The following is a 23,758-nucleotide window of genomic DNA, read 5'->3' on the forward strand; positions in this document are numbered from 1 at the left end:
GAGCAGAAGGTTTCTTTATATGCAGATGATCTTATTTTATTTCTATCTAATCCCCTAGTCTCAATTCCTCAAGTTCTTTTAATATTGGACTCATTTAGTACTTTTTCAGGTTATAAATTGAATTTTTCCAAGAGTGAACTATTCCCAGTAAATTATGCTGCATTGAATCTCTCATTGTAACGACAGATAAAAGAGGAGGAAGCAATTGCAGGCAATCAGATGTTGTTTATTGATAAAGAGTGTCCAGAGTGTTGGCAATGGCAAGGAAGGTCTACGGTGGCGTGAGAAGAGCGGGATGGTGAAGTCGGCGGTGCAGGTGAAGGTGGTCAATGGTTGGAACCAGGAACAGACCGGAACACTGACACGCGGACGACAACACGAATCCAAACCAGCACACAAACACGGAGGACGGTAATCCAGCTAGTGCATGGAGACATAAGAGAGGATCTGACAACAGAGAGAGAGCGAGGTGAGTATAAGTAGCAGAGGTGTGATGACGATCAGCTGGAGCGAGACAATCAACACCCAGGTGATGACAATCAACTAAACGAGCACATGGAGACAACGTAAGTACAAAAACAATAACAAAACATGACACGGAGGAAACACTGGATTTCCTACCGTGACAGTACCCTCTCCCCTAGGACGTCACCTGACGTTCCCAGCCTGCTTTACCTGTAGATTGTAATCATCTATAAGGTGGTGATCCAATATGTCCCGAGCAGGAACCCAGCTCCTCTCCTCCGGACCGTAACCTTCCCAATCCACCAAGTACTGAAAACCGCGTCCCCTCCGTCTAGAGTCCAGAATACGATTAACCAAATAGGTGGTTTCCCCATTAACGAGACGAGGCGGGGGGGGAACCGGAGCAGGTGGATTAAGACGGGAAGAAATCACCGATTTAATTTTGGAGACGTGGAACACGGGATGAATCCTCCTGTACGCCGGAGGAAGGCTAAGACGCACGGTTACCGGATTAATAATCTTGGTAATAGAAAACGGGCCAATAAATTTGGGAGCAAGTTTGTTAGAAACGGACCGCATAGGAATATTCTGGGTAGAAAGCCACACTCTTTGACCGACGACGTAACGGGGAGGCTTCGACCGGTGGCGATCGGCCTTAGCCTTGGTGCGCGACCTAGCCTGGAGCAGAGCTCTGCGAGCTCTGGTCCAGGTGCGGTGACACCTCTGGACTAATGCGTGTGCGGAGGGGACCGAAACCTCGGATTCCGTACTGACAAAATTAGGTGGTTGGTACCCTAAACTACACTTAAAAGGAGACATGCCCGTAGATGACACTGGCAAAGAATTGTGTGCGTACTCCACAACTGAGAGTTGCTGACACCAGGACGAAGGATTATTGGAAACCAAACATCGCAAAACCCTCTCGACATCCTGATTGGCTCGTTCGGTTTGACCATTGCTCTGGGGATGGAACCCGGAAGAAAGACTAACAGTCGCTCCTAACAATTTACAAAATTCTCGCCAAAATTTGGACACAAATTGGGGACCCCTGTCAGAAACCACGTCTGTCGGGAGGCCATGTATGCGGAAGACGTGGTCAATGACAGCTACCGCTGTTTCCTTGGCTGAAGGTAATTTGGGCAAGGGAATAAAATGAGTCGCCTTCGAGAACCGGTCCACTACGGTTAAAATCACCGTATTGCCTTTAGAGGGCGGGAGGGCGGTGATAAAATCTAGCGAAATGTGGGACCAGGGTCTTGAAGGGACAGACAGCGGTAAGAGTAACCCATCTGGAGGTCGATTGGAAGTCTTACCAATAGCGCAAACTGAACAAGCCAAGACGAAATCGTGGACGTCACGAGCCATACCAGGCCACCAAAATCGTTGCTTGACCAGAAATCTAGTTCTACTAACCCCTGGGTGACAAGCAACACTGGAACAATGACCCCACTGGAGAACGTCTGACCGTAACCTCTCCGGCACAAACAATCGGTTCGGTGGGCAACGAGCCGGGGGCGTTACCCCTTCTAAGGCAGTCAACACCTTCGATTCGACCTCCCACCTGAGCGCGGAGATAATGATGGTCCCCGGTAAAATGGGCTCGGGAGTAGCAGTACGATCGGAACGCTCAAAAAGACGGGATAAAGCATCGGGTTTGATGTTTTTGGAACCCGGCCGGTAAGAAAGTGTAAAATCGAAACGACCGAAAAACAATGCCCACCGAGCCTGCCTGGAGTTAAGTCTTTTGGCGGTTCTAATGTATTCGAGATTCTTATGGTCCGTCCATACAATGAAAGGTACACCCGACCCCTCAAGCCAGTGACGCCATTCTTCCAGTGCAAGTTTGACTGCCAACAACTCTCGATTGCCAATGTCATAATTAACTTCTGCAGGAGATAAACGGTGAGAATAATACGCGCACGGATGCACCTTTCCGTCTGAGGATGCGCGTTGGGATAACACTGCTCCTACCCCGACCTCTGACGCGTCGACCTCCACTATGAATTGACGTGAGCGATCAGGGGTGACGAGAATGGGAGCTGAAACAAAGCAGCTTTTCAGTTTGGCAAACGCAGCCTCAGCTGCGTCTGACCACCTGAACGTCAAACTAGGGGAGGTCAAGGCGGTCAGAGGAGCGGCTAGTTGGCTGAAATTGCGAATGAAACGCCGGTAAAAATTGGCGAACCCCAGAAATCTCTGCAGGGCCTTGCGAGACTCTGGGGATGGCCAATTTACCACAGCCTTAACCTTCTCAGGATCCATGCGAACACCCTCAGTCGAAATGATGTGTCCTAGAAAAGAAACAGACTGTGCATGAAAAACGCATTTCTCCGCCTTGACAAACAATCCATTCTCTAGCAACCGCAGAAGCACTCGTCATACGTGTTGCACGTGTTCCTGGAGAGACGAAGAAAAAATCAATATGTCATCCAGGTAAACATATATGAACAGATCGACCATGTCTCGCAACACGTCATTAACGAGTGCTTGAAAGACTGCCGGCGAGTTGGTTAGCCCGAACGGCATAACGCAGTACTCAAAATGGCCTCTAGGGGTGTTAAAGGCAGTCTTCCACTCATCCCCCTCCCTGATGCGGACCAAATGATAAGCATTACGTAAGTCCAATTTAGTGAAAACGGACGCTCCCTGCAACCTCTCAAAAGCTGAAGACATAAGCGGCAAAGGATAGGTATTCTTTACCGTTATGTTGTTCAGCCCTCGGTAGTCAATGCAAGGTCGCAAGGATCCGTCCTTCTTTCCCACAAAAAAGAACCCCGCCCCCGCTGGAGAAGAGGAAGGGCGGATAAACCCCGTTGCTAGAGAACTGGATATATATTTCTCCATGGCCGCCGTCTCTGGAATAGACAAAGAATATAACTTGCCCTTAGGCGGAGAAGTACCTGGCAATAACTCTATCGCACAGTCATAGGGACGATGAGGAGGAAGAGAATCAGCACGAGACTTACTGAACACCTCCTTCAGGTCGTGGTACTCCGCGGGCACGCTAGTCAAATCCACTGCTTCCCCCTGAAACACAGACTCAGAAACATTAACACCAGCAGACAAAAGACAAGACAAATGACATTCCTCGCTCCAGCTAACCACAGATCCAAGGCGCCAATTGATGCTGGGGTTGTGTTTCTGAAGCCAGGTGTGACCGAGAACGATGGGGGATTGAGGTGAGTCCGTAATGTAAAATGATATCTCCTCAGTATGATTGCCAGATGTGGTGAGGGAAACGGGTAAGGTGGTCTGAGTGATGACTGGTAGTCTGTGTCCATTGAGAGCAAAGGGTGCAATGGGGTGTTTGAGGGAGGTGAGAGGAATGTTAAGCTTACTAGCGAACTTGAAGTCCATGAAATTACCCTCTGCCCCAGAATCCAACAAGGCGTGATGCTCGAGTGCGTGGGTGGACCACCGTAGACTCACCGGAAGGAGTGTCGATGTAGATGAGGTCTTTCTGGCAGAGATCCCACCCGATAGTAGCCTCCGTCTTACTATCGGGCTTCGTCTTTTACCGGACAACGCTGGATGTGATGTTCTTGACTGCCGCAGTATAAACATAGTCCCAGGGATCTCCGCCTGATCCTCTCCTCCCGGGAGAGCCGAGCTCGCCCCACCTGCATGGGTTCAAGATCTCCCGGTGGGCTGACCGCAACATCTGAGCGCTGATACTGAGCCTCCGGTCTGTTCGCGAGAACTGCTCTCCCCCTCCGTCTGGCGGCTTGATCGAGTCGATTCTCCACTCTGATGGTTAGGTCAATCAGACTGTTGAGAGAAGTGGGGAGCTCGACGGCGCGGATCTCCTGTTGGATGCGGTCAGCCAACCCATGCAGGAAGTGATCCCACTGCGCCTCCTCGTTCCACTTACACTCCGCCGCCAGGGTGCGGAACTCAATCGAATAATCGGAAACTGACCTTTCCCCCTGACGTAGGTCCGTGAGAAGCCAAGCCGCTTCCCTCCCGGCGGCGGAGCGGTCGAAGACCCGTCTCATCTCTTCCGAAAGTGCGTGGAACGAGGCACAGCAGCTGTCTTGGTTTTCCCACACCGCCGTCCCCCAGAGGGCAGCCCTTCCCGTAAGTAGAGATAAGACGAATGCCACCTTCATTTCCTCGGTGTAGAACGTGCGGGGCTGCAGGGCGAAGTGCAGAGAACAATGAGACAGAAATGATCGACAGAACTCTGGCTCACCCGCATATTTCTCCGGGATGGGGAGGCGTGGTTCGGGCTGGGAAATCCCCCCGGAGACGATCGGCGGTGTGGGTGGCGTGGGAGGCGCAGCGGGTGACGATTGTTGTTGTTGTTGCGTCTGGAGAACGAGCTCGGACACCTTCGTCACCATTGCTTGGAAGGCTCGACCCATCTCATCTATCGCCTTGTCTTGGCGATCCATACGACCCACAGCTCGTTGCAGAAATTCTTCGAGATGAGATGGGGAGCGATCGCCTGCTGCTTCCATGATGGTCAGATCCTACTGTAATGACAGATAAAAGAGGAGGAAGCAATTGCAGGCAATCAGATGTTGTTTATTGATAAAGAGTGTCCAGAGTGTTGGCAATGGCAAGGAAGGTCTACGGTGGCGTGAGAAGAGCGGGATGGTGAAGTCGGCGGTGCAGGTGAAGGTGGTCAATGGTTGGAACCAGGAACAGACCGGAACACTGACACGCGGACGACAACACGAATCCAAACCAGCACACAAACACGGAAGACGGTAATCCAGCTAGTGCATGGAGACATAAGAGAGGATCTGACAACAGAGAGAGAGCGAGGTGAGTATAAGTAGCAGAGGTGTGATGACGATCAGCTGGAGCGAGACAATCAACACCCAGGTGATGACAATCAACTAAACGAGCACATGGAGACAACGTAAGTACAAAAACAATAACAAAACATGACACGGAGGAAACACTGGATTTCCTACCGTGACACTCATATTCAAATTTCCAATTCAGAGTGGTCAACAACCAATTTAGATACTTGGGTGTTCAAGTGACTCGTAAACATGCTGACTTATTTAAAACCAATTTTAGTCCTTTATTTGATCTCACAAAATCTATGTTTTTATCATGGAAATCCCTTCCTCTCACACTGATAGGAAGGGTAAATGTACTCAAAATGAATATTCTTCCCAAGTTTTTATATCTATTTCAATGTTTGCCCATATTTGTTCCAAAGTCATTTTTTCTATGTCTGGAAAAAATTATCTCATCATTTATTTGGCTATAACAAGCCAAGCCGAATAAGTCTAAAACATCTTGTTAAGCCAAAAGAGGTGGGAGGTCTGGCTTTGCCTAACTTTCAAACGTATTACTGGGCAGCCAACTTTAGAAACTTACTGTACTGCTGACAGTATGATTTGCAATTGTGTGAAACTCCCTGGGTGCAAATGGAGGCTGTTTGTTGTTCCCCAGTCACGTTGACATCTTTGCTCTGCTCTTCTATCCCTCCTACTCATAGTATCTCAATTAATAATCCAATTGTTAAACACTCTCTGAGGATTTGGACTCAGTTCCACAGAGCTCTAGAGCTTAAGGGTCTATCTTCAGCTGCACCCATTGCCAGGAACGCATCCTTTCCACCCTCCCTTTTTGATGGGGCTTTCAATATTTGGAAGTCACATGGTCTAGTTACAATCGAACAGCTATTTACTGATAATAACTTTGCTTCATTTGACCAACATTGCTCGTAAACATTTTCCCGAGTTCCCCTCTGTCCCTCCTAGAGGTATCTTGGAGTGTATTTTAGACCAGCATACACGTATAAGGGGTGCCATTTCAAGGATTTACAGCACAATAAATGACAATCAAACCCCGTCTAGGGGGTCATTAAAGTCTCTTTGGGAGCAGGACTTAGGTATTTTGTTAGAAGATGAAACCTGACACACTATCTTAAAAAGGATACATTCTTCTTCAGTTAGCTCTAGACACAGGCTTATTCAATTTAAGGTAGTGCATCGTATTCATTGGTCTAGGGTGCAACTTGCCAAGATATTTCCTGATTTAGACCCCACCTGCCCATGTTGTGTTGCGGAACCAGCCTCTCTGTTTCATTCTTTCTGGTCCTGTCCTAAGTTATTAAGGTTTTGGGAGGGAATTTTTACTTGTATTTCAGAAATTCTTACCACAGTAATAGATCCCAACCCATTGACAGCTTTATTTGGGGTCCTTCCAGAGAATATTAAACTCACATCTTTAGAGAGGGATAATATTGCACTTTGCACACTGTTGGCTAGAAGACTTATACTAATTAATTGGAAGCTGCCATCTCCTCCAACATACCGTCAGTGGGTTTTTGACCTACTTTTTGCTCTTAAACTTAAAAAGATTAAGTAAATAAATAAAGATAATAAAGATTTTTATTTTTATTTATTTTTTATTTATTCTTTGTTGCTTTATTTAGTTGTCTATATGTATATGCATATGTTATTGTGAATATATGTATATTTGTATGTGAGTATTTATTATGCTTGCTTAATATTTGCTTTCCCCCCCCCCCTTTTATTATGAAGCATTCTGATACTTGTACTGTGCTTTAGATGTTTTTCTTAATAAAAAAAAAAAAAAAAAAAAACGGCTATTTAGAAGTAGCCCCATTATCGGCCATATCGGACTCTGCACCATTGGAGTTTTTATCGCCGGCAACGGGGATGATTATTTGGACATAACCCTCGGCGACCGCCTGATATCTCAGAGCTCCGGAACTCATCCGTATCGCTGCATCGAAAGTCTACTCAACTACTGTAAAGATACGCTGGAAACCATTTTCACCGCCGGGCTGTTTCACAAAGACACAGCCGGTCACATGGATGTACATGACCCCGCAGGCCGTAACGAGGGTTTGACGAAGAGATCGGTCTACACCAGCCGAAGCAGTGAGGTGGAACTGCTTACCCCCATACACAGCAATATATTCTTTCAAGATAAACTTTTAATTAATGGCTTGGATTTAAAATTACGGTTTATACGGGCAAAGGATGAATTCTGTCTGATGAGCTCCTACGACGTGGCTTACCAATTACATATAGTGACGGTGTCCCTATTTGTCAAAAATAGTTTCCGTATCGCCCCCGGTGTGACTGGCTCACGCCCAGATGCTGCTCTCGACCACGGCTAAGTACCCCATCGATAGGGTCTGTCTAAAATCGTTCTCCATACCCACCGGCTCTCGCGTTTCATCTATGACCTCTATCATGAGGTGATGTGGGCTCTACTGGTTTACTCTTTAGAGAGTTAATCGTGCATCTGACCTGTTGATTCGGCACCGTAGAAAAAGGGATGTTTAATTCGGCAAAGGCACGTAGAAACTCTGACCATCCTGGAGGTCTCCGGTCATCCCTAACGTTTTGCCGGGCCGTAACATTTTTTAACAAATGTGATTGTAAAATTGTAACAAAATGATTGTAAAATAAGGCGTCGTTGTTTAGGACTGGCTTTATGTAACAGTTTTAACACCAGAAGATGCTTACAAAGTCTGGCGGACATGGTTATCACGCTCTTCTTTTTTCGGGATATAAGCCACTTGACGGTCTGAAAGCAATCCTGTTCTGAGATGGTACTGCTCCGGAGTTTTTGCTTTATAGTCTATCATTAGATAGACGAAAGTTCGGTCGACCGCGTCGTGATAACACTCCATAAAGTATTTTGTGTTTCCGGGGTACATTTGATGACCTAGCATCGCCACTTGATGGACGCCCCGAGGATTTTTAAACAGTGCCGTGCCTGAAAACCATCCTGCTCGTAGTAGCCGTCTAAAAAGTACTTACCGATCGATACTTCACTGTGGTTTTTGCCGTGATGAATGTCCATGTTTCGAGTCTTTTTTATATACTCGAGCCACTGGATCGAACTGCTTGAGTCCGACGTAGTTCTCATTTTCCAGCCTGTTGAAAAGATGGGGAAAGTAGCCTTTTTCAGTCGTCGTCAAGTCTAACGCCACGGGCATTTTGGCGAGAGCGAATGGGAAAAATGAGTAGCTATCGATGTATCTTTGGGCAAATGCGTCGTCGTACATCAGGAGTAATTTGCACCCTTGCATTATGACCTCAAGCTCGATCCCTGCTTTGCAAAAATACTCCAGAATTAGAAAGGCGTCAAATCTGCTTGTCAATCGTTGATCTCATATATCTTCACTATAACACAGTGTCATTTCACCCCAGACTCACCAGAGGGAGCCATTTCACCATCATATCATCAAATTCACTAAAAGCAGTTAGCATCCGGGAAAATGGTGAAGATAGAACCGTGCATTCCTAACCGGGAGCGCTTACAGCCCGCAATGTCGTGTTCATAGATGACAAACGGATAACGCGGTGGCAAAACGTCGATTTAATGGACCCAGAATTGTTTTTCTGATATCCTATACATAGCAAACTGAATTGTAGCACGGCAAGCTAAAGCTAAGCACATGTCAACAGGATGTCGTCTTTTAAAAAAAAAAAGTGTTTTTCATAAAAACAGTCTGGCGATGATTGGGCAATAGATAAAATAAAAAACACCATAGCATACTTTATGAATAGAGTAGTTAAAATATCTCTATCGGCAGATAAAATAAAACAGCATATCATAGTTTAATAAATCTGGAGGCGTAATGAGCGATGAAGCCTTTGTATCGGGGTTGTCTGAAGCGCTTGATTAGCTTAGCGATGCAGTCCGTACCATAGGCAGTAAATTTCTGACTTTTGAATGTCAGGGCACAGACAAAATTAGCCAGGTGCCGACCATTTTTCGTAACGCGTTTCAAAATCGTAGAAGATGTATTCTTCACACGGTTCCTTAGGCTCTAGAGGTTGTATGGAGCATTGATTGTATGGAGCAATGCTCTCGACAATGCAAACATTTGTCTGGGGCGCATATGTGTTTGGTTTTCTCGTTGCCCGGTTTAACGCTGTAACATCTGTTACATAGCTTGTAATGTTTGATCATATCACAGACGGGGTATTCCTTACCGGGAGGTGTTTTTTTTTAATGCATTTCGAAAGAATAAGTCTATTTACAGTAACGCAAACAATCGGGGCAATGTATAATTCTTACAGGGAACCTGTAACATTCCGCATCGAAACAGATGATGCAGGCGTGCTTACATCGATGCTCTCTGCGGGTGGTGTAAGATTTGTAGCAAAATGGACACACATGTTGAACCGATGAATGCCTTCAAACTCGTTATCATGTAGTAGTGGTCGTCGTGGAGATACAGGAAGACTGTTTTGGATGGGGTTTGTTGGAATTTTTATAGGTTTCTAAGACCATGGTGTTAGATCTGGGAAATACGACGATTTTAATGCCTAGCGCTCGTTCAAATGAGGCTATGTCACCGAGACCGATTCGGTCTTGGATTGAGAAGCCGACGCTGTTTTGGATGACGGTAGCCAGTTTTTCTAACTCACTCTTGGGGTGTTGGGGGTTAAGAAAACGGGCGAGACAGATGGAGAAGCACAAATTATTTGATATATTGGTTGGGCAAAATAAACTCGTCTTTTTCCTTTTGATCACATCATCAACAGCCAAGCCCGTGAGTTTCTGACGATGACCCCCGCCTTGTCTGTTCATGGCTAGGGAAGCTTAAAATTCTACGGTTTGGTCAGGTAGTAACTGGTCGTTGCTCTGTAAAACTTTTTCAAATCAGTTCTGTGGAGGATTGGTCTGATTGACATAAGTCGTCTGACCCGTCCATTTTTTAGATTTCAGACCAAAACACGTACTATTACAAAATCACAGAGTTAAAACAAGTATACGTGAACTATTACAAATTTCATATATAGTATAAAAAAAGCATACATGAACTATTACAAAATCATAGAGTTAAAACAAGCATACATGAACTATTATACATTTCATATAGTATAAATATAGTATGCAATATAAGAATTACTCGGAATACATATATATTCAATTTGACTCTGTCGTCTCATCTATGATGGTGAGAATGAGGTGAGGCAAAATGAGCACCAATTCCCATTGGTATTGACTCACTATACGATCATTTCTATTAAACTGCTTGTCAATCGTTGATCTCATATATCTTCACTATAACACAGTGTCATTTCACCCCAGACTCACCAGAGGGAGCCATTTGTTTTTTCAACACTTTTATTTTGAAAAGACGACGACATCCTGTTGACATGTGCTTAGCTTTAGCTTGCCGTGCTACAATTCAGTTTGCTATGTATAGGATATCAGAAAAACAATTCTGGGTCCGTTAAATCGACGTTTTGCCACCGCGTTATGCGAAATTGACGCGACGGAATATTTCATTGGCCAGATCCTGAATAAAGCGATCCTGCGCATCGAATCGGCTGCGTGTCTCGAGGTGATAGGCACGGAGCTCGCCGTGCAATGCGTATAATCTGCAATGGGTTTTGATTTGTCTGTCACGAGACTCGCTGCACAACGCAATCAATTTGTTGTTAACATCATCTTGTACGTCACAGAGTTTGATGTATTTGTTGTTTATGTCAACCTGTGCGTCATGATACTCTTGACCAAATGATTCTATCGAATTAATGACCCTATGAGTCGGAGGCAGATCATCTAATGGTTCATCAACCGGCTGAGGTGTCTGCACTTCTTCCACTTCTACTTCTTCCGATGACGGTGAGCAAGAAGGATATGGTGTTTGACCCACGTTGGTGGTTGACACCTCGTCACGCTCTCTCGTCCAAGAACTCTGGTCCCAAGCATCGATTTGAGACATACCCCAGGTAGTCACGTCATCCTTATGGCTTCTACTCGAGTCAGCAGGGTGAAAATATAAAAAATCTTAATGGCATGACTCCCCCGGAGTTTAAATGCAAATAATGTAGATAGTCTTACCATAAAACAGCACGGTCTCAGGACTGGTCGGCGTGGTGCTCTGTGGTGTCAGACAAAGAGTTTTCCTCTCTGGAGAGCTCTCAGGAATGATCGCCGGGGTAAAACGATAAGCCTTTCTTGGTAGTTCGCCATTCGGTTCAGGTCGGACCACCGCTGTAAAACGATAAGTCGTTCTTGGTGGTTCGCCGCATGGTCCATCATTACTGTGGACATACACATGTGGGATTACCCAGAAAGGGGAATCACGACACATGGAGGCACATAGTCCCACACATGGCTGACCAAAGGGCATGTACGCAAGTGTTGGAAATCAACAGTGCTGGAGGAACCCAGGGTTCTGACTGAGGAACTCACCTGAGGGGAATAGCGCACGCATCCAGTCCGCAGATTGGAATGGCGCAGCAAGCGGATTGACACCGAGCAGGTCCTTACTGGCCCGAAGGGGCGAGTACCCGGGAGGACACGGGCTCTACACAGAGATTCTAAAATCTTGCGAATGTGTTAGGTGTTGCCCAGCCCGCAGCTCTACAGAAGACTGCTAGCGAGGTGCCATGCGCCAGTGCCCAGGAGGAAGCTACATTCCTAGTTGAGTGAGCTCTCACCCCTATGGGGCATGGCAGGTCTTGAGCCTGATAAGCCAGGACAATAGCATCCACTATCCAGTGGGATAACCTCTACTTGGAGACAGCCTTTCCCTTCTGCTGGCCTCCGTAACAGACAAAGAGCTGGTCTGAGGTCCTAAGGCACTGAGTTCTGTCCACGTAGGTATGGAGCGCATGTACTGGACAGAGCAGCGCCAGGGCTGGGTCTGCCTCCTCCAGGGGCAGCGCTTGCAAGTTCACCACCTGATCCCTAAAAGGAGTGGTGGGAACTTTGGGCACGTACCCAGGCCGGGTCTCAAGATAATGTGAGAGTTAGTCGGCCCGAATTCCAGGAATGCTTCGTCAACTGAAAATGCCTGCAGGTCCCCGACCCTCTTCACCGAAGCCAAAGCCGTCGGGAGAGCAGTTTTCAAAGATAAAAACTTTAGCTCTACTGAGAGCAAGGGTTCGAAGGGAGCTCTCTGCAGTGCTGATAGAACCACTGCGAGGCCCCAAGAGGGGACTTGCTGAGGGTGAGGCGGATTGAGCCTCCTTGCTCCTCTCAGGAACCTGATGATCAGATCGTGCCTCCCAAGAGACTTACCTTCAACGGGGTCATGGTGAGCCGAAATGGTGGCCACATAGACCTTGAGGGTGGAAGGAGACAGCCTTCGTTCCAACCCCTCCTGAAGAAAGGAAAGCACTGACCCAATCGGGCATTTCCAGGGGTCCTCACGCCATGAAGAACACCAAGTGACGAAGAGGTTCCACTTCAAAGCATAGGCATGTCTGGTGGACATGGCTCTAGCTGAAGTGATGGTAGCTACCACCTGTGTTGGCAAGGTACCTAAACCTTCCGTGACCCGTCCAGAACCCATACATGTAGGTTCCACAGATCGGGACGTGGGTGCCAGAGGGTGCCCCATCTCTGAGAAAGAAGGTCTTTCCTCAGAGGAATTGGCCAGGGAGGGGCTGTCGCGAGGAATACAAGTTCAGGGAACCAGGTCCGGCCGGGCCAAAAAGGCGCAACCATGAGGACCTGCTCCTCGTCCTCCCTGATCTTGCACAACGTCTGTGCAAGAAGGCTCACTGGGGGAAACGTATACTTGCCCAGCGGCCAACTGTGTGCCAGGGCGTCTGTGCCGAGGGTGCCCTCAGTCAGGGAGTAAATCAACTGGCAGTGGGAATTTTCTGGAGAGGCAAACAGGTCTACCTGAGCGTCTCCGAAGTGTTCCCAAATCAGCTGAACCGACTGGGGGTGGAGTCTCCATTCCCCCGGGGCGAGACTGCTGCCATGAGAGCTTGTCGGCTGCACGATTGAGCCTGCCCGGAATGTGAATGGCACAAAGCGACCTCAGATGCTTGTGACTCCACAGGTATGACCGCTGATGCGGACGCCATATGCCCCAGGAGCCTCTGAAACAGTTTCAGTGGAACTGCTCTCTTGCCCTCGAATTGTCTTAGGCAATTCAGCAGTGACTGCGCGCGCTCGTTCGTAAGCTGCGCAAACATGGCGACCGAGTCTATTTCCATACCGAGAAAAGAGATCCTCTGCACAGGGGAAAGCTTGCTCTTTTCCCAGTTGACCTGAAGACCCAGTCAGGCGAGGTGTCTGAGCACCAGATCGTAAAGACGCGGGGAGACCGGGCCAACCCGAATGGGAGAATCTTGTATGGTCTGTGTCGAGGAAGAATGGAGACATGAAAGTACGCGACCTTCAGGTTGATCGCTGCAAACCAATCCATTGGACGAATGCATTCTAAATGCGCTTGGGCGTTAGCATCTTGAACGGGAATCTGTGCAGAGCTCAGTTCAAGGCACGCAAGTCTAGGATTGGCCGTAAACCACCTGTCTTCTTGGGAAATATGAAGTGAGGGCTGTAAAAGCCAGACTTCATGTTGGCTGGAGGGACCGGCTCTATCGCACCCTTTGCCAGCAGGGTTGCGACCTCCGCTCGCATGACAGGGGCATCTCTGCCCACCATCGTCGCGTGGACACCCCGAAACCTGGGGGGACACCGGGTGAACTGAATCGCTTAGCCAAGCCTGAGCATCCGGATGAGCCAGCGGGAAGGCCTGGGGAGCTCTAGCCAGGCTCCCAGGAACCGAACCAGCGGGGTCAAGGGGACTACAGGCGTAGTCCGGGACCCGGAGGTAGAGGAAACAGGTTTGGGTACCACTGGCCACAGGAGCGGAACAAAAAGAAAACGAGAACAAAGGATTCTCCCCCGGCCCTCCTCCGGGGGAAGGAGTGGTCCTGCTACCATCTCCTGATGAGCTGGTGTCTCCAACTCCGGGTCTCCCGTCTCAGGAACGCCGCTTGGCCTGGCGTTTGGCAGGCTTAGGGGCAGAGATGGGTTGCGCTGCCCTTCTGCGGCCATCACCTCGCTGCGGCCGGTGTGAAGGCTGCTGCTGCGGCCGAGCGGGAGTGGAGGAGGCCGCAGGGGGGCGCCAAAGGCGACGAGCAGGCTGAGGCGGTTGCGCCGGCAGAGGGGTGGAAGCAGCAGTGGGCCGGCGGGGCAGGATGTGTCTGATGGCCTCAGACTGCTTCTGGGTGGCAGAGAACTGCTGGCCAAAGCTCTTTACCGCGTCGCCAAAGAGGCCATCCTGGGAGATCGGGGAGTTGAGGAGCTGAGCCCGATCAGACTCCCTCATGTCTGCCAGGTTCAGCCATAGTTGGCGCTCCTAGACCACCAAAGTGGACATCACCTGACCCAAGGAGCGCGCAGTGACCTTTGTCCCCCGGAGAGCGAGGTCGGTAGCAGTGCGCACCTCCTGCAAAACCCCTGGGTCAGCACTGCCCTCGTGCAGCTGCCAGAGCAGCTTGGCCTGATAGACCTGAAGTGAGGCCATGGCATGCAGGGCAGAAGCGGCCTGGCCCGCAGCTCTGTAAGCCTTGGCCACAAGCGTAGATGAAAACTTACAGGCCTTGGAGGGCAGCTTGGGACCACCACGCCAAGCGGAGGCACTCTGACTACACAGTTGCATCGCAACAGAACGTTCCACCGGGGGAATCCCAGCATACCCCTTGGCCGACTCCCCCATTGGGGGCAGTGAAGGTGGAGGAAGAACCAGAATGGTTTCGGCCAGTTAAAGGTACCTTCCATGAACTAGTTACTTCCTTGTGCACTTCTGGGAAGAAAGGAACCACACGGGGGTGCTGGAGATCCGCATGAGCAGCCCCCAGGAACCAATCATCCAGCCTCGAGCGCTCGGGACAGGGCGGAGGATTCCACTCAAGCCCGATGCTCTCCGCTGCCCGGGAAAGCACGGCCGTCAGTTCGGGATCGGACTCAGACAACGCTGGCACTCCCGTGGGAGGCAACGCAGCCGAACCCTCATCTCCCGAGGACTCAAGCCCGCCTTGTGATTCAGCGATGGACATATGGTCCTCTTCGCGAGCCCCGAATGAGATGTCAGGATCCTGAGAGGGTCCAGCAAACTCATCCGGGAACTCCACCGGCTGCGGCGTATGTGAGGGGGGTGTGGCCTGAGGAGGTTTGCTCGTCAGGGAAGCCCACACAGTAACCCTTAGATCACCCTGGCCACCAGCCGAAATAGCCCTCTTACGAGAAGAAGAGTTAGAACGGGGTGTGGCAGAGGGGACTCTATACCTTTTAAGGTAATCAAGTCTCGATCTCAACGCCGAGATGGTCATGTCCCCGCATTGAGAACATGAGCCATCCACGAACGCAGTCTCAGCGTTCTGGAAGCCCAGACATGTGACACAGCGATCTTGACTGTCACGAGGAGCGATGTATCGACCGCACCCAGAAACACATGGGCGAAATGACATCTTTAAAAAGACGCGAATCAGCCCGTATCTCTTTTGTGAGAGAAAATGCTCTTTCAGGGGTGTTGAAGCGCTCAGGGGAACGCGGGAGCTGTCGCAGGAAACCCAGACAAACCGCTGAATCGCGCCGTCACACCAACACCAGCTCTTGCTTGTAACACTCCGGTGATTGCAGCAAGCGATGTGCTCAGCTCCGAAGCGAAAGCTTGAATGCGAGTTGCTCGCATTGCTCCTTATATACCCGCTCTGCGGGGTGGAGCTCGCGATGCAAATTCCACAGACCAAGGTACTTTGTGTACCATTGGCTCGTTTTGTACCACTCGAAGGTGATTGGGCTCTCGGGAGAGACCCCATTCGTAACGTCGAACGTGACCGACTGAAAGGGAACAGTCGGTTTCAGTATATTTTTATAACCATTTCATTTATAACCTTTTAAAGAAAAGAATGTTTTTCAACCTTAGTTAAATTGCTTTAGATTGTGTATGTTATATAAATTATATAAAGGATAGAATATAAAGAATGGCATGTTTTCAACTTTAGTGTGATAATTATTATATAATTTATATTATATAAATTATATAAAAGATATGATGTTTTACATATGAATGTGAAATAACTAAATGTTTTTTCAAACTTTAATTGTTTTAGAATGTTTATATATGTTACAGAATGTTTAGATATGTTATAGAATGTTTTATATATAAATGTGAAATAACTGAATGTCACATATATGAAATAACTGATCCCATTTATATACTGCTCAGGAATGTAATGGGAGTGGATGTCAGACAGAGAGAACTAACATGCAGCCAACCACACACGCACACACATAACCATATAACTGGGACAAAGTTCAAACAACCGGCAAAAACATCTGTTCTCTTCATATAGCGCAAAACTACCCATCAAAACTATGATTTAGGACTAACTAGGTCAACAGGGTAAAAGTTTCTGTCAAAACCACATGATCGATGCATGGGAGGGTTCATATAGGGCAAAACTACCCGACAAAACTATGATTTAAGACTAACTAGGTCAATAGGGCAAAAGCTTCTGTCAAAACCACATGATCGATGCATGAGAGGGGGTCAATAGGTTAACCCCATGAACTCATTCAGAAAGTTCAACCCATCCATCATAAGGTCACCGGAAGTTCAACCTGTCAAAAGGTCAAAGGTCAAAGGTCATCATCTCGTAAATCATCTTGACACAATGTGCATGGTATATACTACTCATGGTCATTCAGAGTCAGCTTGCAGGGCAAATGGATTGTTTGATAGATTTCAAAAAGGCAATGTTTTGCTTGGCCTTTTACTTGACTTACAAGTGACAGTAGAGCTTGAGTGTCTCAATGCATCTCTTCAGAGACGCAGTCAGACAGTAGATGGAATGCTAGCTGCTGTCAACTGTGTGAAGGACACAATTGCAAAAAAGAGTACAGAGGATGCATTCCAAAGTGTCTATGACAAAGCAACACAAATGTGTAACTCCCTAAATCTATCTCCAATTGAAATGCCCCGTGTTCGAAACCCCCCAAAACGTCTTACTGGTCAGGGTTCAGCACATGTACATACTTCTTCTGTAGAATACTTCAGGGCAGAATTTTTCAAGGTCCTTGATGTTGTTAACGTGCAGTTTCAAGAAAGATTTGAGCAAGGGAGTCTGCTTATGATCAGTGCTCTTGAAAAGGCACTATTGACAGGAGAGTCTGATGGTGGTCTATTGGAACAGTGTCCGGAATTGCACAGGTCTTCACTGAGGGTGCAGTTAGCAATGTTTAAGTCCAAGTATAATTATCAGTCATCTACTGAGGCGGCAAGTATTCTTCAGAATATGTTGCCAGAAGTCCGCCAACTCTTTGACCAAGTGGAAACACTTGTGAGGTTTTCCCTGTTTCTTCAGGAGAGGCTGAAAGAAGCTTCAGCAGTCTTCGAAGATTAAAAACCTGGCTCCGAAGCACAATGACACAGTCCCGTCTAAACTGCGTTGCTGTATGTCACATTCACAGTGACAAAATAGACAATATAAATAGGGAGATGATTGCTCAGCAGTTCATAGATGGGAAGGAACGTCGCAGAAACACTTTAGGAAGTTTTAAGTAGCTTTATATATTGAGATATATGTTAGCTTTAATACTGTATAAAAAGCTACTACTTTTAAACAAACCAGCCAGGAAGCTTAAAAGAATTGACACAAAATGTTCAGTCTCATTGTACCTTGACATGTTTATCAGTTGAGCTCAATAAATAGTTTTTTTGCAATAGTTTGTTTTGAATAACTTTTTTTTCATTCCTGAAACATGGACTGTAGCATAGAACAGTTTAAGGAGGATGTGAATGTGCAATTATCAATTACTGTGTGCCATGTACTGTGCATACACAGTGTTGTGCCTGAACGTGTTCATTGAACGATAGTTCATGTCGCACTGCCGTCCGCCGCATGTGTGACGCATCATCAAAAAAAAAAAAAAAATCATGGAGGCGACAGCAGCATGTAGCAAGAAGTTGTATGATCATTTAAAATAATTTTATGATGTTTATGACAAGATCGGTGAGAATGGGAGACAAAGCATTAAAGCAACAATGGGGAAATGCTGTCCCCTCAATGCTAATGTAAACCCTGGTTGGATAAGGATTCAAAATTGGATCTGAAGATGAAATCTGATGCATAGCTTCATTGTTAAAACTGATAAAATAATTGCTGTCTGTGATTCTATATGGGCTGTTACAATAATTGTGAAAAATAATAGCTTGCAGCAACATATGGAAAAAAGAACTATGAACTAGTTCATTTTTGGAACTGTGAACTTAGTTCAAAATGTTGTAGTTTGAACTATGAACTGAACTAGTTCATTTTAAAATTTGTGAATTGAACTTTGAACTAGTTCATGTAAAAAGTGAACTTTCCCAACACTGTGCATACAACATACACAAAATACAATTTGAAATATGTGCACAATATACTCTCAGTACCCTTATAAGGACATATTTGTACTTTATACTCAAAAAGGTGCACCCTACATTAGTACCTTAGAGTACCAATATGTACCTTAATGTACAACTATGAAAACTTTTCATCTTAACTTTTCAACTTAAATCATTTTACCCCCAAATCATATATTTAAAAGTGTCTACTAAATGCATAGATTGTTGTGTGTTTGTGAGTGACACAGATGATGGGCCATTTTAGCTGAAACCATGTCACCCATTTTACCTCAGTGGGTTAAGGTAAATAGGGCCGCCAAGAAAAACATAACTTTTTCAAAAAATATATTCCTATTCCAAACTAACAACATTATTTCTGATTGATGATGTAACTGTCAAAAGACATGTTTTTCAAAGATATGTATATTATTTTTGTTTGTTTAAACAGTCTAATCAATTTGAGTTCATTTATTGTTTAAAAGTAGAGAATGTGCTCCCTTAGAAAGTTTAATGTCATGGGTTCTTTAAGAAAGAGTTAATATCGAAGTGTAACAGGTCATATGACCAGGTTGAGTTGAACGCGGGACCGCTGCATTATGGGTTGAAGAAACATGGATGCAGAGTAATGTTAATGGTATACAGAGCCTGGAAAAGAGTAACCTTTATCTGCATGGTCTAAGAGGGCGCACACGGTAATTCATCTTTAAATCTGTTTTATTTTCTGTATAATGTTGTTTTATATCAGTTTATGTAAACAATGTTATGTGTAAATAGTGGTTTAATCGGATTCGGATTGTCGCATCTGTTCATTTGCGTATCAGCGGACATTTACATGAGAGACTTGAAAAGAACTCGACTAAATGCATATTTTGAACATTATATGCTTTATTTCTTGTAGTTTTCACGGTGTCTGCTGGAAAGAGACAGAGACATAGAGACAAATAAAAAGCAAAAAAGGACATCTGTATGAAGCATGGCTCATTTCATTAGACCAGTGCAGCTACAGTGAAAACGTAACGCCAGCAAAGCCGACGCGCCAAATGTGGAACGGTACCCGTCGGATCTGAAGAGAAAGCAACATCGCGGCTGCTGGAGCATCGCGTACAGAAAAGACATCGTAGAAAAGGAAGAATCAAGATCGCGGAACCATTGCGCGGTCAGAGATTGCGTCAGAGAAGAGACTTCCCCTTTCACAGTTGTCACAGCCAAGGAAAGTACCGCGACGCAAACAGTAGACGGCGACATACATCCGTCTAGACTACAGTCTTACAAGTATCCTTCCTACAGGCTTCAGAGTACAGTGTTTATTTAATCGTTGTTTGAAGCACAATAGTTCTGCTTTGCAGTTAACTTCAGGTTTGACTGTGCTACGTCTACATCTATATGGACATTAAAAAAAAGAGAAGAAAAGTAAAGTTTTATAAATATATTGCTTTAATTGATTTATGCTTTAGCTTTGACATTGTTGTGAATGGTGAGTGAATGGTGATCTGAGAGTAATAGTTAAGTAACCGTGTACTAAAGTGTTTTTGGTAAACATTTACAATGTCAGTCTATGGAGGAAAATCACAATGTGGTGAATCAAGTGAGCAAATAGAGACCATGCAAGCAGAGTTGATTAGGTTAAATGAACAATTGAAATCTCAAAGTAATGATGTTGAAAGGGAAAAATTAGAGTCACTCATAGGTGATGTTCATTCTAAAATACAGTCACTTCAAACAGCAATGACAGAACCTATTCCTTCCATTCAAGAACAGATGAACCCAGGAAATCCTCACGAGAGAGAAAGTTAAATCCAAAAAATGCAGGAGCTTAAGCAGCAAGAAGTTTCTCAAAAGGAGAGTAAATTCATCAAGTTGTATGAAAGCTGGAAAGACCAAGTTAAAGCTACACATACCAAACTTAAGGGTGAGTGCTCTGACCAAGACTTAAGTGACCTGATGGACAGTGTAGAGGGAATGGAAAGTCAAGTTAAAAATGTGTATGAACTTATAAGATCTCAATCAGTTCCTTCTACTGAGATTAGAAGAAAAATGGATTCCTGTACAGCAGTGACTGCAGATTTGATGGGGCTGATGAAAGTGCGTATGAGTGAAGTGGGGTAAGAGGAATTTGATTCTAATGCAGAAGATGCAAGACTACAAGCTCCAAGTCTATTCGTAGTCACCGTTCAAGCTCCTCAATAGATCAGTAAAGTATCACTGCAAAAAGAGCAGAGTGCGCCGCACAGTTGGCTGCAAAGCAGGCAGAGATAAAAATGGAAGAGGCTATTGCTACTCAAAGGCTAGAACTTAAAAGACTGGAGAATCAGAGAGATCTTCAGGTTATAGCTGCAAAGCTCAAGGTATACTCTGAAGCTGACTCAGGTGAGTCATGTAATGATAGTATAGCAGCAAGCAGTGATTTAGCCAGTTGTCCTGTAGTGTCTTCTAAGGAAATTAAAAAAGAACAAGCATGCAAGAATGATAACAAGGAACAAAAAGACCATAGTAATGGTGAAGCATCAATAGTACAAGCCTTACATGACACAATGGTTCTCAGTAGACTTCCTGCACCTGAGCCCTCAGTTTTCATAGGAGACCCACTTAAGTTCTTAGAGTGGAGAACAAGTTTCAAGGCATTATAAGAGTGGCGATGCACAAATCCAGCTGATAAGTTGTTCTACCTACAAAAATATGTCAGTGGAGAGGCCCAGTCTGTATTGGAAGGAAGCTTCTACAGAAAGGATGATGAAGCCCATGATCAAGCATGGGAAGCACTGAATTCTCGGTATGGCCATCCATTTGTAATCCAGCGTGCATTTAGAGAAAAACTGAATGACTGGCCTAAGATAAGCTCGAGAGAGTCAGTTAAACTGAGACAATTTAGTGATTTTCTGACAGCCTGTAGCAATGCCATGCCACACATTAAAGGGCTTCAGGTGTTAAATGACTGTGAGGAGAATCAGAAAATGCTACAAAAACTCCCTGATTGGCTGACATCTCGTTGTAATCGGCATGTAACAATGCAGCTGAAACAATTGGAGGAATACCCTACTTTCAAGGAGTTTGCTGATTTCGTGGCACAAGAAGCAGAAATAGCATGCAGCCCTGTAACATCCTTTCATGCCCTCAAGCTCACTCAAGAGAAGCCATCTAGAGAGGTTAAGCGCTCAAAGGCAAATGCATTCATCACTAATGTGAAAGCGTCAGATAAATCAAGAATAGTGTCAAAGACATACATTGTTGGAGTAAGCAACTCAGTGGATTCAAACCGATCCGACAAAGTCACCACTGTGCCTTCAGTTTCAAACCCAGTCACTTGTAGGTATTGTGAGGAAAGCCACTCCATCCACAAATGCCAAACGTTTGCCAGTAAGCCTGTGGAGGACAAAAGGAAGTTCATATTAGACAATAACCTGTGCTTTGGCTGTCTTAGGAAAGGACACAACTCCAAGGATTGCAAGAGTAAAGCTACTTGTAGTGTATGCAAGAAACATCATCCAACACCACTTCATGAAGACCGCCCTTCTTCTACAGCAGTCACATTTTCTCATGCTATACAAGCAGAACAAAACACATCTTCACTTTCCTGTTGTGTAGACAGTGGCGATGGTGGGAGTACATCAATGATAGTGCCTATATGGATTTCTTCAACTTCCACACCTGAAAGGGAGATCTTAGTTTATGCCCTTCTGGATACACAGAGCAGCAACACCTTCGTGGATCAAGAGGTATGTGAGAGGATGGGGGCAGTTTCAGAGCCAGTCAAGTTAAAGCTTACAACAATGATGGGAAAGGATTCCATTGTTCAGAGTGAAAGAGTTAGTGGGCTCAGAGTTAGGGGCTTTACCTCTCATGGCTTAATCAGTTTGCCAACTGCCTATACTAGAGACTTCATTCCACTTGAACGCTCCCACATTCCTACTCCTGAAACTGCTAGAAGATGGAATCATCTGAATGAAATTGCTCAGGAAATTCCAATGCTGCTGGATTGTGAAGTCGGACTTCTGATTGGTTACGATTGCTCAAGAGCTTTGGCACCACGCCAAGTCATGACAGGAGGTGATGACGAACCATATGCCATCAGGACAGACTTGGGTAAGAGCATAGTTGGCTCTTCACCTAAGATTGCAAAGTCAACTGAAGTTACAGGCCTGTGCCATCGTGTATCTGTTAAGGAACTCCCAAATCTGACACCTACTTCAATCATCAGAGCCCTTGAATCAGACTTTGGAGATACAAATCCAAGGGAAAGGAGCATATCACAAGATGATATACAGTTCATGCAACTTATGAATGAGAAAATTCACAAGAACTCAGAGGGACACCTTGAGATGCCCCTCCCCTTTAAGACACGCCCACAGTTACCTGAAAATAAGCAGCTGGCTCTGGTGCGATTGAAGCGCCTGAAAGGAAAATTTGAGAAAGACCCAAAATTCAAGAATGGGGATGCGGAGAGAGCTGAACACCAACCTAAAGAAGGAAATGTCTGGTACATTCCTCACCAGGGAGTATATCACCCTAGAAAGCCAGAGAAGATAAGAGTTGTGTTCGATTGCTCTGCCAAATATGATGGCACCGCATTAAATGATCACTTGTTAGCTGGGCCGGATCTCACTAACGGGCTAACAGGGGTACTTTGCAGGTTTCGCAAATATCCAATAACAATTATCTGTGATGTAGAAAGAATGTTCCACAGGTTCCATGTAAGCCAGGAAGACAGAGATTACTTACGGTTCCTGTGGTGGAAAAATGGCGATACAAACACCGAGCCAAAGGAGTATCACATGAAAGTCCATCTTTTTGGAGCAGCATCCTCTCCTGGCTGCGCGAATTAAGTATCTTGCATGTCAAAACAAAAGAGAGCATCCTGCAGCAGCCAATTTCATCAAAAGTAATTTCTATGTTGATGATGGGCTCATTAGTGTGGAAAATGTGGACGCAGCTTATCAAACTAGTCCAAGAAACCCGAAATGTGTGTGCAAAAGGGAAATTGCGTCTACACAAGTTCATCTCAAATGACAAAATGGTCATGGAGTCTATACCTGTCAGTGAGCAAGCCAGCGGTGTTCAAGATGTGGAGCTTGGCTCTGATGAACTTCCAGTCCAGAAGGTGTTGGGAGTTAAATGGAGTGTAAATAGTGACACCTTTTCCTTTAAAGTAGCCCTGGATGAGAAACCAGCAACGCGGCGAGGAATCCTCTC

At 45.9% G+C, this 23,758-nt stretch overlaps 1 protein-coding gene across 1 annotated transcript; it reads left to right on the plus strand.

The window, feature by feature from the left end:
• The first annotated feature begins 18,557 nt into the window (after positions 1-18,557).
• LOC113086825 (uncharacterized) lies at positions 18,558-23,411 on the plus strand. The gene is made up of 2 exons (XM_026255505.1): positions 18,558-19,263; positions 19,470-23,411. The coding sequence occupies exon 2, from the start codon at positions 21,469-21,471 to the stop codon at positions 23,389-23,391; it is 1,923 nt and encodes a 640-aa protein (XP_026111290.1). The 5' UTR covers positions 18,558-19,263; positions 19,470-21,468; the 3' UTR covers positions 23,392-23,411.
• The last annotated feature ends 347 nt before the right edge of the window (positions 23,412-23,758 follow it).

This window comes from Carassius auratus, unplaced genomic scaffold (assembly GCF_003368295.1).
Source record: "Carassius auratus strain Wakin unplaced genomic scaffold, ASM336829v1 scaf_tig00044033, whole genome shotgun sequence".
NCBI lineage: Eukaryota > Metazoa > Chordata > Actinopteri > Cypriniformes > Cyprinidae > Carassius > Carassius auratus.

Bases quoted from the DNA above. Each gene is read 5' to 3' on its own strand.
- LOC113086825 (XM_026255505.1), top strand. From the start codon at position 21,469: ATGCCACACATTAAAGGGCTTCAGGTGTTAAATGACTGTGAGGAGAAT.